Genomic DNA, 15,689 nt, shown 5'->3' on the forward strand with positions numbered 1-15,689 from the left:
CAACAATTTAAGTATTGGCAGAGCTAGAAGAGAGGGACGGGACTGGCACATCAAGAGTGGCTGCAGATCAGGAGTGAGGTGTGCTGGCAAAGCTGCTTTAGGGGTCCCAGGCTTGTTGCTGTAAGTCAGGAGCAAGGTGGATGGTACAACTGCTTTGGGGAATCCTAGAACTGGAATAATAGAGGATGTTTTGGGTCAGAATTTAGGTACATCATCAATTCTGGGGTGGGGTTCCAGCACTGGAATAGCAAGGGGTGCTGATGTCATGCTAAAGGTGCCATGGAAGAGTTATTCAAGTACCTGCACTATATGATACCGGCCCCTTGCACTACATTGTTTCTGCTGATACCGCACTTTACAGAATGGGACAAGCAGGAATCAGAAGTGTGAGAGAGGAAGCTGCATCTTCACTCTGTTCCAAATGAGCTTGCTAGCAACTTTTTAAGCCAAATGGGTATGGAGGATTTCAATCTTTTTGAAGAGTTCCTTAACCCTGGGAAACCTTCCTGCAGGAAATTCACCTTTCCAGTGATGTATAGCACACAAAGCTGGTTCCATCAGGAAGGCCAAGGAGGTAAATAGAAGGGAGAGCTTCCCGGATTTAACCAACCCTGCAAAGCTTGCAATCACAAACTTAATGCAACAGGCAGTGGGACCTAGACCATCTTGTGGGTGAGAGGCCAGCACTGGGGTACAGGAGTCAAAGAGATGCCAGTTTTCTCTTTTAAATCTTCCTTTCACCTAGGAGATCTGGGGAAAGGAGAATAGATAACTCAGGGGGCTGGGGCTAAGATGTGAAGCCCTTCGTGGCCATGTCAGCAGATCCAACCTGGGCCCAGGTCCAGGGGGCTGGATGGCACCAGTGGGCACACACAGAGCCCCACTTTCTTTACACACATTCCTCTGACTCAGTATCACTTCCCTCCCTTTCACACTTTTCTTTCTGACACAGTCATACATTCTCTAGGACACATGCACACTCTCTTGAACACATACACACAGAGCTGCTGTGGAGAGAACGATGAGTTCTCTGCTTGCTCATGTCCCATGGTGCAATGGTTGCCTAGTAACGGTCTCCAGCTGACGCTTTCGGCCGCCCCAGATTCTGACAATGCTATATTTCATTCCTTGGCGCTGCAGTAATAACATGGCCGATAGTAAATGCACAGGTCTTATTTCCCCCTTTAGTCTCTGCTAAAGACATTAACTCTTAAGTGCATCCGTGTTCTGGGCTCACATGAGCAGAGCTTTCCAGCAAAATGACTGACTTCAAAGTCCTGCTGACCTAGCCAGGCAGCAGGGAGTGGATAAGGCTGAGGGACTGGGGAAAGGCTACAGAGCCCTTCACAGGGCGGCCACTGGTTCCAAGCTGGCCCTGGCCTGGGGGAACAAAGTGGCTCAAAGGGATTGCGGATGGAATACAGTCCCATTAGGTTCCTGCTTCCCAAAACCTTTTACCACCATAAGCTATTCAGTGGCTTATGTGAAATGAGTTGGTCACTGCTTTGTGAATGGGGACCCCCCACAACTGAGCAGTGGGGTTATCTCCTATGTCACAGGGCCAGGTCCGAGCTGGGTCGGTGTGTGGGGACCCCACACCTCCCCGGGTCACAGAGCTGGGTTTGACGTCAGTCTGTGTGCAAGGATCCCATACCCAGCTTGTGGGCTCATCATCATCATCAGTGTATGTGTGGGAGCCTGCCCATTCACAAAGATCCCAGCCTTACACGAGAAGTGTTCAAAACCCTCATCCCTTGTGACAACAGTGAGTTAGTGTCACAGTGGGAAGCAGAAAGGAGGCTGGGCACGGCGCTGGCAACCCTCAGGCTCTGCATCACTTCAATGCCAGCATTAAATATTAACCAAAAGATTTTTCATGGAGTCAGGTCTGAGCCTGCAGCGAAACGAGAGATGGAGCGCTTCAAAGCCAACACTCCTCATCTGGCTGTGTAGCAGTGCATCTGGTTGCCATGACATCATTGCAGGGAAGTGATCAGATTCATGCCTCCCATCCCCTGCCTGCTGGAGTTGAGTCACCTTTGGGGCAGGGAGTCCATGATGGTCATTCCCTCTGCGACCTTTCCAGTGCTTTCAAGGACTCAGGGACTCCCCACCATGCAGTCCAATAGCAGAACGTTATGGATCCCTGCTCCCCTTCGCAGTAAAGTAAGTCACAAATGATTCACTGCTTATAATTGGATTTTGAAGGATTGTGGCCTTTCCCAACTGGCAGATAGGAAGGGTCATGCTGGTTGGTGCCGACACATGCCACCCTGCAGTTTTCCACCTCCCTCCCCACCTGTGACTCAAGCACTGTTTGATGGTAGGATGATGGTAACAGCACATGGACTGGGTGCCAGAAAAGTTACACTAGGACAAACCTCTCCTCTCCCTGCCCCTTAACACAGGAGAAACACACTTGCTGCCAGCCCAATAGGCATCTCCTTGAAACTCCATTGCTGACGCACTCATGGAACACGTTTGTAAGGTACGCACTCCAGCCAATAGTGAAAATGACTGTGGCTACTCCCAGAACAGGGTAGGCCCCAGAAAGGCCCAAGATTGCTATCTGTAGAGGGAAGTGTTTGTTGGGAAAGGCATAGAAGAAGATGGGAACCTCCCAGATTCCTAAAGCAAGTGCAACTGGGGTAACTGAGGGGTTTTATCTTCCTGACGTGGGGTCTAATTGCTAGGGACCAGCCAACTTCAGCAGAATGTGCTTGTTTTGTGCAGGTCACAGAGACATGGCTGCAGCCACATGACCACTGGCCAGATAACAGATGGCTGGTGGGGCCAAGAGATTGTTTGCTGAGGTAACCCCCCTCCCTCTGTCTGATCTCTACAGGTCAACCTGACCCTAGCATGGGCACCCATGACCAGGATGCGTGTGTGTGTGCGCACACGTGCACAGCTATTAACTATTCATTAGCATGAAAGAAATAAAATTAAAGAAACTAAAGTGTCGTTTCAGAAACACCATAACAGCTTGCAAACCCACAAGAGGCAGGGCCTTCCAGAGTCACTTGCCTTACTTACCCTCTGGGCCCTAAGGAACGTAAACATAGCACTGAGGAGGATGGAAGACTTAGAACAAAAGGACCAAGATTTTCATTGGCTAAATGTCTGGATCACCCTGGAGCCCTTTCCAGTAGCGCTACATTCGTTTAAAAAAAGGGGGAGCTGGCTCATTTGTGGGATGCAGCCTGTAATTCCTATAAGGTAAGAGAAACGGGAGTAGATGGCTCAAGGGATATGGGGATTTGCTACTCTAAGTCCCCACTTCCACATTGGCAGGAGGGGAAAATTTATTTCCCATCTGACAGGTGAGGCCTATGTGAAAGGACACAGGGCCTTTGCTCCTACTGCAAGTGGCACAGATAGTCTCATTTAAAAAATAAATTCTGATGGCTTTTGTAATACTAGATTATTTGTTTACAGTAGAATCCATGGTATGCCAAGCATTTTTCAGATGTTCAAGAAAGGATGGGCCCTGTCCTTAGAGCTCACAGTCTAAAGTAAAACAGAGATTAGGGGACAAATGGAGATTTTTTTTTTAAATGCAAGTCAATTAGTTCCACTTTTTTCTTTCCAAAGGCCTTGTGGATAGACAAGACCTGGCATGGACTGTAGCATTGTTGGGCTCTCGTCTGAGAATGCCAACAATTCAATGATCCACAGAGACTCAAATCCTCTTTAGAGGTTGCCCCTTTAGATCAGGACTGAGGCAGATTGGCAGAAGGTGTGGAGCGTGAGTAGTTTGCCCTGCTGCTGCTCATATTGAACCTGCTCTAGAGATAAAACAGACGACTTTGCTCTCCAGCATTGTTGATCTGGCAACCTTCCCTCAGCACTGAATCCTTCCACCAGCACAAAACCAAAATTAAAGAGGACAGAACTCCTTCCTCCCACTGCTACAAGTTACCCAGCCAACAGCAGAATAGTGAAGACATATCCCAAGTCTGAACTAAGTCACAGTTGGCTGCCTTCCCTTTGGGCCCCCACCTTGATGGGTTCTAAAGAGAAAACCTCAAACACAAAAGCCACCATTGTAATAAACTTTTTATTGTTAAAAAAAATCCCCATATTCATATAAATAAGCCATATATGTAAAATACAAGTAGGTTCATTCTCTCTCTTAACACCTTCCCCACAGCTTCAAAAAGATAAAACAGACTCAAGAACAAATGTATATTAAATCTCTGATGACTGACAAACTGGCAGCTCACATGGAGCCCCCCCCCACTACCAGCCTCTAAACAAGATATGGAGTGTGCACAATACTGGCACCTATGGTGTGCAAAGAGTTTTTGCCTCTCTTAAGGATGCATTCAAATGCTGTATTGAGTTTTCACCCACTCCCCCATGTGCCAGAAACTGCAAACATTTTAGAGCTATGCCACTGCTCAGTGGGTGTGAAAAGGAGGGGTCAGTTTGCACAGCAACCACCCACTGGGTTTGGATTTCTAAATTGTCACTTTCTTCTCACACCCAGGCAGCTCAGCTGTCATGTTCTTGTCCCAGAGAGTGGGAGAGAGGTGCAGGACAGCAGACTTAGCCCCCAGCACTGTTTGGGACAGTGGGGGAGGATCCTTCACATGACCTGTTCCAAAAGGTCATCCTAGATAGGGACAGAAAGAAAATGAGAGGGGAGGAATACTGTCAACATTGATCATCACCTTTCCGTGCTGTAGGAGGGACTTCAGAGAAGAGAGAAAATAGTGTGGAAAGACAGGAGAAGAAGATGGCATGGCTGGATTAGCACCCTTTTCCCTTTCACACACACTCCTAGCTCTGATGTATGGCTTCATAAACAGCACCCCATGGGATAACCTACCCACCAGATCCCTTCCTGCCTAACCTTATTGTTTAAGCAACGAGACACACAAGATCAAAGTGAGATACCCCTTGAATTTGGATTAGATAGCTCAGCAGATTTACATACGCACAGACACAGCGTATGAAAAAGAATCCCCAAATTTTCCTATTAAAAATAAAGCCCTGCCTCAAGATTGTACAAAAACCTGTGAAAGGAATGAAGAAATCCCTTGTATGTGGTGAGCCTTGGACATGAGGAGATGTGTCAGGAGCACTTCCAGACACAAACAGCCAGGCTGCCGCCAAAGAACATGTACAGCAGGTTCTTCACCTCGTGGGTGATCTCAAAGCCAAAGCCCTCACCAATCACTACATGCCACGAAGAGCCAAACTTCTTGTCCATTGTCTCTTTGATCATCTTAGCAGCACTCTGAGGAATAAAGAGAAAGAGTCCAGGAGTATGCAGAGGGAGCAGCAGGTCAGAGAGATGGGAGGGGTGTGTTTGTGCATACAAATTCCCCATTGTTGCCCTCTCTTTAACATGACTCTCAGGAGGAGGGTGAGAGCTAGGGTGAGGTTACAGTACAGCAGAGCTCCACTGAGGAGTACCCAGACTCCTTTGCTGCAGACTTCTGAAAACCCAGTAGGAGATATTAGAGGTCTGTATTTAGAACCTGATTCTCCTCTCACTCGTTTGAATCAGGACTTGGCCCATTTAAGTCACACAAGAATGAGTTTGACAGGAGAATCAGATCATTATTCTTTATTGTTTTTGAGGGAATTCCTTTTTCCTTGCAGTGAATCAGCAAGACACAACTTTTGTGACTGGGTCAGGCTGTGAATAGCTCCTTCCCCCCACACTACGCATCAGCTAGAGAATGGATGGGAGATGTGGGGAGATGCTGGAGAGTGGCACAAGGCATTTTTCCCAGCCTGAGGGGCAAATGGAAGATATGAAAAACTCCCCCACTCTCCCTTCTAGTTCTTACTCATTCCCAGCACTGAACATGCATTGTAACAAGCAGACTGTCCCCTGTTGCTCAGCCAGAAATCATCTGAGACCAAGGGATAACGGGATGTACTAGACCAAGTATGTTAATTCAGGAGGGAGCAAAACCCCCCTACCTGTACAGCACCGCCAAGTGATACTTGGATCAGAGACCTCTCTCCCACTTTGCTCAGAATACAGAAAACTGGCTTACAAGAGCCAATGGGATGTAGACTAAGTTAGAACAGGCCTGAAGCTTCTCTCAATGCTCGGAGCCTAGTCTGAGACTCCAATCACCTTTCCTCCCCCATCCCTTTTCTCCTTGTGCCCAGTGCAGGAACAAAGCAGCAGAAAATCGGGACCAGAGTGTCTGACCTCCTTTCTGCCTCCCCCTTTACTCTTGCTCCAGAAGACTCTCCAAGTATGGAGACATATAGACAGAGTGATTGCAACCAGCATGTCCAGACAAAATAACCTTCTTAGCACTGACTGTTACCTCATTGTTGGTGGCGTATTTCTCACAGGCGGTGACACACAGCTCCATGGCCTCCACTCGCATCTCCTCTGGCATGTCTGTGTGCTGGGAAAAACAAGAGGGAGCTCAGCAACCCAAAGAGCTGGGCACAAGACAGAAGATCAGATAAACTGGTGTCAGCTGCTCCCTCCATCATGCCACAGCTGTGCCCTACAAATCACACATGCTACCTCCTCTGATCTGTACCACAGAGGACGCAAGAGCACCACCAATAGGAGCTCAAATGCCAAGGGTTTGAGATCAGAAATAGCTCTGCCTTTGGAGAAATGCAAATGTTCAAGATGGAAGAGGCTTATTAGGTCACCTCTTGTTCATCCCTCCCTCCCAGTCAATGCAGAATTGTTTCCTTCTTATATTCCAAAGATTCAGTGATTTAAGTTACAAGTGATGAAGTTTCCAATTTTTCCTTTAGGAGAGTATTCCACAGCCTAACATACCTTGCAGTGATAGCTATTTGAGGCTTTCCCTTCGCTCAGTTTCATCCTTTCACTCCTAGCTGTACCTCTGGGATCCTCCTAAACCATTCCTTTCCCTTCTTGGTGTGCTTCATTGCCACATAGCCAAGTTAGACATATTTAGGGCCAAATTCAGGAGTGTTGTGAGCAGTGGGGAGAGTTGGAGAAGAAAATGGGTGTAAGTGACAAAGCAACGAGACTTGTAACAATTTGGCATTCCTTGTGTTTCCAAGACAAGCGTGACACATACAATGAGTCAAGGTCTGCTCTCAGTGGCATCAGTGTAGTCAATGGGAGACCAGAGTAAGTGAGAGCAGAATAAAGGGTTGAGAAGAGGGAGTATATGAGAAAAAAATAACTAAAGGGGGAATTAAGATAAAGGGAAGGTGTGTTAGTTGTTCTCCTTCTAATGTCTTTTTCCTATACATCCCAACCTCTCCTGTATGGCCTCAACATGTCAGCTGCACTCATTTCTGCACAGCCACTCAATGCCAAATAGGTAAAAGTTATGCTCCGTTACTACTTACAACTAGTTTCTGAACAATTTATACTACTATTTACAACACTGGTGATTAGAGCCCTGACACTCCCATGGAACTGCACCTGTTTATTCCAAGCTGAATTTAAGATTTATTTATCTTAACCTTTCCTCATAGATCATAATATTTTGTGCTCATATTTTGGTAAAAGTAGGTAGGCAGCCCTTGGATATTACTGCAATAAGCCCTACAGGGAAATCTAAGTTACACATAGTTTCCCCTCTGTTCCATTATCTCATTGCCTAGAGAGGTTTTTTTTCCAAGCTCCTCTGAAAAACCCCAAGCTGCACAGAGTACCCTGAATGTGGTGGGAGTGCTGTAAAGGCAGCATGTTCAGTGCTGAAGGAGTGGGGTCAGAAAGGGATTGCTTTCTATTGCCCTAGCTTGCTGTGGCTGACTGAGTGGCAACATTAGTAAACTTTGGAGCAGGCTGCTTCTAAGTTGCCTCACAGTAGAGTGGAACATGGGGAAATGGTAGGAGGGTGCAGTCCTCAGGCAGAATTGATATGATACGATCATATTCTTGTAGCTACTCAGAAGTTGAGGACAAACTGATTTGGAGGGTAGGTATGAATGAAATACATTTATCTCCCATCCTTGTACCTTGACGTTCTCATGATCATACATGCCCACCCTTGTTCTTACCCTGATCAGCGGGAAGCTGTGAAGTCTTTTATAATCTGCCTCCTCCTTTTTCCCCTCCCCGGTGTCTGCCATGGTCCTTCCACTGTGACCCTGAGAGGGGGCAGAGGTGCCTACTTAGGACCAGCCAGATGCTGCAGTGCAGGTGGGCGAGAGGGATGGAACTCTCGAGAATCAGGGAGAGCACAGTTTCAGCAGAAGCAGGTGGTTCTCTGCCCAACTAGTTAAAAGAGGGGGGGGGAAGAAAGTTTAATTTTAAAAAGGTTCAGTTTGATCACTATGAGAAGCAAGATGTGAATCCTGCCATCTCCTCCATTGCTTACTGCTTCTCCATACCTTTTCCAGGGTATATAAATTAACCTGGAGAACTCTGTTACAAGATATTACAGAGACAAAGAGCTTACAAAAAGTTGTCACTTTCCATAGTCAAGACTTCAAATGTGCTGCACCTCTCAGGGCACAACTCCATAAAGAGACATATGGCTCTGACTTGATGGCAGCTTGGTTGCTAGTGAAGGGGCAGGACACAGTGAAATTACAGCAATGCTTTCCAACAGCCGAACAGAGAGCATAGCATCAACCATCCCCTGCCTTAGGCTGTTGTCCAATTCAGGACACAATACAGTTTGCAATGCGGCCAAAGTATGCATGCAACAGGAACAGATTTTGTGTGCATTTCAGGATGGAAATAGTTAATGGGTTGTTTTGGTTTGTTTTTCGACTTCTTTTTTCAACTCCAGGGTTTGCCAATCAGGGAAGTGCCACATCAGACTCTGTTGCACCACTTCTCTGGGCCTGTGCCTGGCCAGTCGCTCAGAAGGTGACGCAGTCCTACAGCACTCTCTGATGGGCAAATTCAGAACATTTCACCTTGGTCTCCTCTGGTTCTCCTATCTGGCATAAGACACTCCCCTATCCCCTCAAAGAAAACAGGAGCATTATAAGAGGTCCTGACAAGCTAATGATCCATCACTGGGCAATAACACACCCAGCACCTCTTTGAGGCCATAGTAAAGCCAGTCTACAGACACAATAACTGAAGTAACAAGTACTACGGCTACGGATTCCCCCAAAAGGGATTGTGGGAGTTTTACACATCCCTCTGAAATACTCAGTCAGCACGGAGTCACAGATGGTGGAAGCCAGGATAGCAAACTAGATGGCTGGAATGAGGCAGTTCCTTTGAGTTGTTGCGGTGTTTCAGGTTTATCTCCCAAACGTCATACCCACAACCCCAGGCCCCATGACATACACAATCCAGCTCCGAGTCCTTCATATACAGCAGACAGTTTAAACACACAAACAGGTTGGGAAGAAATGCTGCTGAGAGGCATTTCACCCATAAGTCTTTTAATTTTAAATAGAGCTGGTTTATAACAACCCCACGGAAGCGTCCTTGGAGACCCGTTCCTGTTTTGCGGCATCAGACCCGCTTCTGAGCACAGCACCTCCTTCACACGCCCCCTGCTCCAGGCATTGGACCCACCTGACATGGGGGCGATGGGGGGTAGAGGGAAAAGATGGCCTGGATGGAGGAAAAATAATCACACACACACAGAGAATGCTTTGGGCCTTGGTGTTTTATGCAGGGATCCTCACTGGGTGATTGGCAAGGGCGGGTTATCAGAGCCCCCCCCCACACACACACAGAGCACAGGGGAGACCCCCCACTGGGTGGCTAGGGCCATCAAGCCATAGAAGGACAAGAGCCTCCCCACACCCCATCACGGAGGGGCCCGGCAGATCGCACAGGCCGGGGGAGGGGTTATCACCAGAACCTAGAAGGGACTGGGGGGAGGGGACGGCGCTATCCCGGGCGGGGGCTGGACCCTGGCTGCGGCAGGAGCCCCGGCTGGGTGGGGTCCCTGGCTGGGGGGCGGGGGCCTGCCCGCTGACAGCCCTGGCTGGGGGGCGTGGGCAGGGGTCGGGCGGGGGAGGGACTCGGTCTCACCTGCGCCTCCTCGGCTCTGAACCCCAAAATATCAGCTTCGCTCCGTTGTTAGGAAGAGAGACGTGCTTGCCTTAGCAACCAGCGCCGGAAGTCCCGCCTCCCCTTTCTCATTGGTTGGTTTGGAAAATTCGAAACGTCTTATTGGTTCCAAGGTTTGTCGATGGCGTGAAAGGGTCCTTCCTCCTCCTCGGGGCTGGGGTGGTAGGCGTCCAATACCTGCCTGATCACATGTGAGCTCGAAGTATTGGGAGGGAACCCCTGTGGCAGTGGTTCAGGTTCTTGAGGGGTTGTGCTCAGAGCAGGCACTAGCCCCTCAGCGTCACGGGATATAGCTCCCACGCCCTGGCACGGCACCCTGACAACACAGTGCCACCCACATAGCAAAACCCTGCCTGCAAGAGCATGACACTGAGGCTGCCGTGCCATGCCAGTGGTGTGCACAGCACCACCCACACTGAGATAGCAGGGTGCGGGGAGACCGCTGCACCGTGCACTTCCATGCCCTGACACCACCCATGCCATGACAGTATAGCACCAGAGGCTGCTCAACAAAATCTACAGCCCTAGGCAACACTTCCATGTGCCCCATAACACTCAAATTGACCCGGCTGCCAATCTGTCATGACAAAGGTGCGGCCAGGCCAAATGTGATTTGCTAGGCAGCTGCAAGTGGCGTCACACGCTGGAGTGCGGTATTGCAATATCACTCAAATTGGCGCGGCGGCCCCTCTGTCATGATGGAGGGGCCAGCTGGATCAAATCTGCCACCCTTGGCAGCTGCCGAGGAATCTGTTACCCTAGGCAGGTGCCTAGCTGATATATAGCTAGATCAGCCTCTGCATGGCACAGTGAGACCTGCATACCATCACATTGCCATGCCATGGCATAATCCATGCCATGACACTATGGCATTGTGACACGTCCATGCCACAACACTATCCATGCCACGGCACCACTGAGACTGGCAATTCATAAAACTGCCCTACTGTCACAACACTGTGAGGGCATCATGCCTGGGCATCACTGTGCCACAGCACTACCCACTCCAAGACGCCTTCATGCTGCTGCAATGTGCAGACCTGCCATGCTGTGATGTCATGACATGTCTATGCCACCCCAACACCTTGTCTTCTCGTGCTGACATTACCTTGAGGTTCACATCCCTGTTCATTAGTCCTCTGCAACAAGATCATTGCATTAGCAGCAGTGCTGCAATGCCACCTCCTTCCCCCTTGGAGGTGAGGAGTGTAATATTTTCAAGAGACAATTCTTCAAATAGATCAGGGCAGTTCTGGGGCCACTTGAGGGCTTTATGAGCTATTTACAGCATTGCCACAGGCCATCAAGGTTTAAAAATGGGTACTGAGCCCAAAAAGGTTGCTAACCAATACTTTAGGGCTTGTCTACACTTGAAAGTTAATTAAGATTAAGGCAAGTTGTGAATTTACAGACCAATAGCTGTTCCTGAATAACTCTCTTAGTCTGGAATATGAGTGCTTTGTTCCTGTTTAGCTTTAACCCCCTTTCACCCATGGCTATGCCACTTCCTTAGCATGATTAAGGACAGTTGTGGCCTGGGAGAGGGGTGCCCCTGGACACCAGATCTGTAGGGGAGGGGCCATTGCTACCTAACCTCAGGCTTTTGACTTGAGAAGGAGACTTTTCTAATCAGCCATCAAAACCTAAAGACCCTGAACTGTGCATTCTGATCAGACAGACTGCAAAGACAATAGACCTTGAGCTCTACCATTATCTGAACCCACTTAAATTTTGGATGTAATGTTTTCGGGTTTAAAAAAACATTTTTGATATTAGGCCTCCACCCCTTTTAAATAGCAGAGAGTGCGGCTGGGAAGGGTCTGGAAAATCTCAAGCTTTTGAGTTTCTCGTTGTAAACTCATTTGGGAGAAGCCTAAGACTTTCATGTTGGGGAGGAGAAAAACGCCTGTATGAATCTTGGGGGAGGAAGGGGGGGAGGAGGGGTAGGGGAAGGGTGTTATGGTTCAACAAGAAGCTGGCGTGACACTAACCACTCCCCCCCCCCCCCCCGGCCTCAGCAAAGACCTTTATACATTTCATTTCTGCTTGCTTTGAGGGTTTTCTATACCTGTAATTGTCTATGAAATCCTCTACGTCCCCAAAGTGATGCATCTCTTGCTATAGAGTAGGTCTGGTAAAAAAAAACAACAGAATTTCTGTCCTGTCAGAAATTCTGAGATTTTGAAATTTCATTTAGTTCTGAATTGGGATGAATAGTTGAAAACTCAGCATTTTTTGCAAAATGAAATATTCTGAAAATATTTTGTCGCCACCTTATGAAAATGTTTCATTTCAATAAGGTTGAAACATTTCATTTTGACTATAATATAATACTAAGTAATCAAACAGTTTTAATGATTTCCCATTGAAAATTTGGACAAAATCAATATGTTCCTGTGAAACATTTTGATTATGTGGAATCAGCATTTTCGGATGGAAAACTATTCCTTCAGAAAATGTTGATCAGCTCTACTGTCCAGTTAGCCAAGCATTGACTCCCTTCTAAACTAGAGGTTGAACAATTTAATAGGGCCTTTGGGCTAGATTAGCCCAAAGTCAATACATGAATGGCGTCCCCACCAGCAAGCTCCAACAGCAACACCCTGAGGAGAAATTTAGCTCCCCAAGCCCAACTGCTAGGCAGGGTACAGGCCTTTTAAGTGGGATGCTGTCCTTGCACTCTGCTTGCAGGCTCCATCTTTCCTATCAGCTTTTGGCTAGCATGTGTTTGAAGCTTCCGCCACCCCTGTCCAGCAGCTGGAAGAAGGAGCTCTCTCTCCCCAGAGATGAGTAGTGAGGAGTTCTTTCTGCTATTCTATCCAGGAGTGATTTCTAGAGGTAAGGGGCCATCCAAAAGAAGGCACAGAGGTAAGCATGAGAGAACATGAAAGGTGTAGTCAGATGCCCCTATCCCCAGCCTCCACATGGGTCTTCTTCCCCTCTGAATAACTTCAGTGCTCATCTAGGCTGCTGCTTATGCCTTTCCCAAGCAATAGTAGAGTGCCCTGACTCTTGACAATTTAAGGGCTGGCCACAGGTTTCTAAATGCAGCAGCAATGAAACTGATCAGAGCTTTGTTAATATCATTTTCCTGACTAAGCAGTAGAGGCACTGGAGCTGTCTGTCTGCAGACTCAGGAAGATGATACCGCAGTGGTCTTATTTGATTTACATTAGGAAACTTTTTCCGCCACCATAAAGGATAGAAACTTAATGCTGCCTCTTGTCCTTCACTCATTTACAATCACTTCAATTCCTTTCACCACTTGATGTTTTACTCACCTCTTCCCTTTTTTTAATGTCACTGTTCTCTTGGAATGAGGCTGTAGCAGCACCCTGGCCATCCAGGGATGGGTAAAAGCTGGAGATCGTCTCTTTTGCAATGAATAGATAATTAAGAACAGGATCCCTGGGAGGAAGAAGATCTTTTTATTGCGATTTTGTTTCCAGGCAGCTGCTGTGATCTCTCCAGGGATGACATGAACTCTAGAGTCAGTTGTTTTTTAAATGCTGTAATCCCTGTGTAGTTCACCCACCCCTGTCATTAAGCAGCAAGTTAGAGAGGATTTCTTCTTCTTTTTTCCCCCCTCAATCTTTGATGCTGCCGAGTGAATAGATCCCACTGTATGAAGGTTCAGGATATGACAGATGGGACTAGGCTCCTTTGGGCATTCAAAGAAAGTGGCCAGAGAGGATGCTTTTCAGGGTATCCTGGGGCCTACTTGCAAGGGTTAGTCATTGGCAGCCACAAAATATAGGTGTGTTGCCGGCACCCAGTGCCGAGAGGCTGAACAACAGCTTGAGTGGTTTGTTACCCGGTGTGCTACACCCAATAATTACAACGGGGTGGAGAAGCAGAAAAGTTTATTTGCAGCTGCAAAAAGGTACAGGGAGAATAAAATCTCAAATCCTGCACAACAGAGCAGGAAGTTACACAGGCTTTTATACATTTTTTTTTTAGCATATTTATTTAATAGCAAGCTGCTTTAAGTATTTATATAGCCAGCTAATTCAGTTCCCAGCTAGTTCCCTGATTCTCTGTATCATTTGTTAAACTATATATAAAGCTGCTTTATTTAGCATTGTTTTTTTATATTTTTTTTGTTTGGCTTTGCTTAGTTTTAGGCAGTTTGACTTTGCAACATACTGTTGCAGATTTTTAGCATAACTGCTGTGTGTGCCTCCAGGCGGGGGGGCCAAGGACACTTGGGCCTAGCACACAGAGCTGCTGCGAGTGCCTCCAGGCAGGAGGGGGGGGGGCAAGGACACCGGGGCCTAGTGCGAGGGGGCTTCATTGACACTTGTGGTCTTCCATCCCCTCGAGTTACCTAGTGGCCATGCCCCAGTGTTCCCAACAACTCCCCCCTTTGAGAACACTCAACAGCCTTGGCTCTGAGTTTTCTCACTTGGGCTACTTATTTTTTTATAATATGACTTTGCATAAGCACTTTGTGATAGCCCTGAAGAGAATGACGTATTAACTTTTGCAAAAGGGCCCTGACACATGATACCGCACAGCATAATACCAGTAATACAAGCAGTACAGGAAAGAGAAGTTTTAATAGCAGGCTAAATAAACCATCAAGCCAAGATGACAAACCCCAGCCTGAAAACAAGGTTTGCAACCAATTGTTTTTTGGGGCAGTATAGGCAACCTGTGCTCCGGCTCGGGCATGGGCTTCAGCCTGTACCACCTTTTTTGTGGTAAGATTATTTGTAAGTGTTTTTTAAAAGGGGAGGAACCATTACACCCACACTGTTGGCCTCCCCTGTTGGTTTTTATTTAATACCCATTAGCCCACTGTGTAATAACACAGGAGCTTTTTTTTACAGGATGCCTATAGGGATTAGATTGGTTTTGGGTAAAACATAACACTTTTTTAGTGAGTACTGCAACTGAATACTTCTGGTCCTGATAGGTGGCTTGCTGTAAAGAGGTTTTGTTTTAGAACGGTGAGTCCGTTTTTTTCTGCTTTTTGGTGGTGGCTAATTTTGCTAGGGTCAAGGGCAGCATGTCAAGGGGCATTCCCGTTTTGGGGGATAGTGGAGTTGGAGCACACACCCAGCAATCAGTCTGGTTTGTTAAAGTAGCAACATGGTGCGCAAGCAAAACAAAGGAGTTATGCTTCCGATATGCACAATTTGGAAATATCAATACAGAGAATAACAATGTTACCCAATTAATTATTACCAGAGTTTTTTTAACCCAGGGTCTCCAGTACCTGGGTGGGCCCATTTTAGCATTAAGGTGCCCGCTATTTGTGCCTTTTAAACAGTAGCTTTAGCCCGAGATTGTTACTAGATGAGGAGTCAGCAGGTTGGACGGTCCACTGTTCTGCTGACGAGGGGGCAGGTACTGCCTTCAGACGAGAGTGATGGATTCAGTTCTTGTGTTTCTTGATTTTTGCCGCTGTATGGGAGATCAGCAGGATGGTATAGGGTCCTTTTTACTTTTTTTGGAGAGGCTCGTCTTTCCAGGTGCGAACAAGCACAGAGTCACCGGGCTGTAAGGAGTGGACGGGAGAGTCCAAGGGGAGAGGCTGGGAATCCTTGGTATACCTGTGAAGAGACAAGAGAACAGCAGACAGGGAACACATATACTGTGACAAAAAAACATTACCCAACTCCCATTCCCCTGACAGAACCGGGGTGCCATTCATGGGCCATGCCCTTTTAAACATAATTTTAAAGGGACTGAGCCCTAATTTACCCTTTGGGAGAACGCG

At 47.4% G+C, this 15,689-nt stretch overlaps 1 protein-coding gene across 1 annotated transcript; it reads right to left on the reverse strand.

The window, feature by feature from the left end:
* Positions 1-4,041: 4,041 nt before the first annotated feature.
* DNAL4 (dynein axonemal light chain 4) lies at positions 4,042-10,021 on the reverse strand. Its single transcript, XM_084629296.1, has 4 exons — positions 9,926-10,021; positions 7,978-8,194; positions 6,300-6,383; positions 4,042-5,245 (listed from the first exon to the last, which is right to left on the reverse strand). Exons 2-4 carry the CDS (start codon positions 8,047-8,049, stop codon positions 5,081-5,083), a joined length of 321 nt encoding a protein of 106 aa, XP_084485422.1. The 5' UTR covers positions 8,050-8,194; positions 9,926-10,021; the 3' UTR covers positions 4,042-5,080.
* Between the last annotated feature and the right edge of the window lie 5,668 nt (positions 10,022-15,689).

Source organism: Lepidochelys olivacea, assembly GCF_965140295.1.
Source record: "Lepidochelys olivacea isolate rLepOli2 genome assembly, chromosome: 1".
NCBI classification, from domain to species: domain Eukaryota; kingdom Metazoa; phylum Chordata; order Testudines; family Cheloniidae; genus Lepidochelys; species Lepidochelys olivacea.

Bases quoted from the DNA above. Each gene is read 5' to 3' on its own strand.
- DNAL4 (XM_084629296.1), bottom strand. From the start codon at position 8,049: ATGGCAGACACCGGGGAGGGGAAAAAGGAGGAGGCAGATTATAAAAGA. The intron at 6,384-7,977 runs GTAAGAACAAGG...TGTTTTTCCCAG, and splicing joins ACAGCTTCCCGCTGATCAGG to CACACAGACATGCCAGAGGA. The intron at 5,246-6,299 runs GTAACAGTCAGT...TTTATTCCTCAG, and splicing joins AATACGCCACCAACAATGAG to AGTGCTGCTAAGATGATCAA.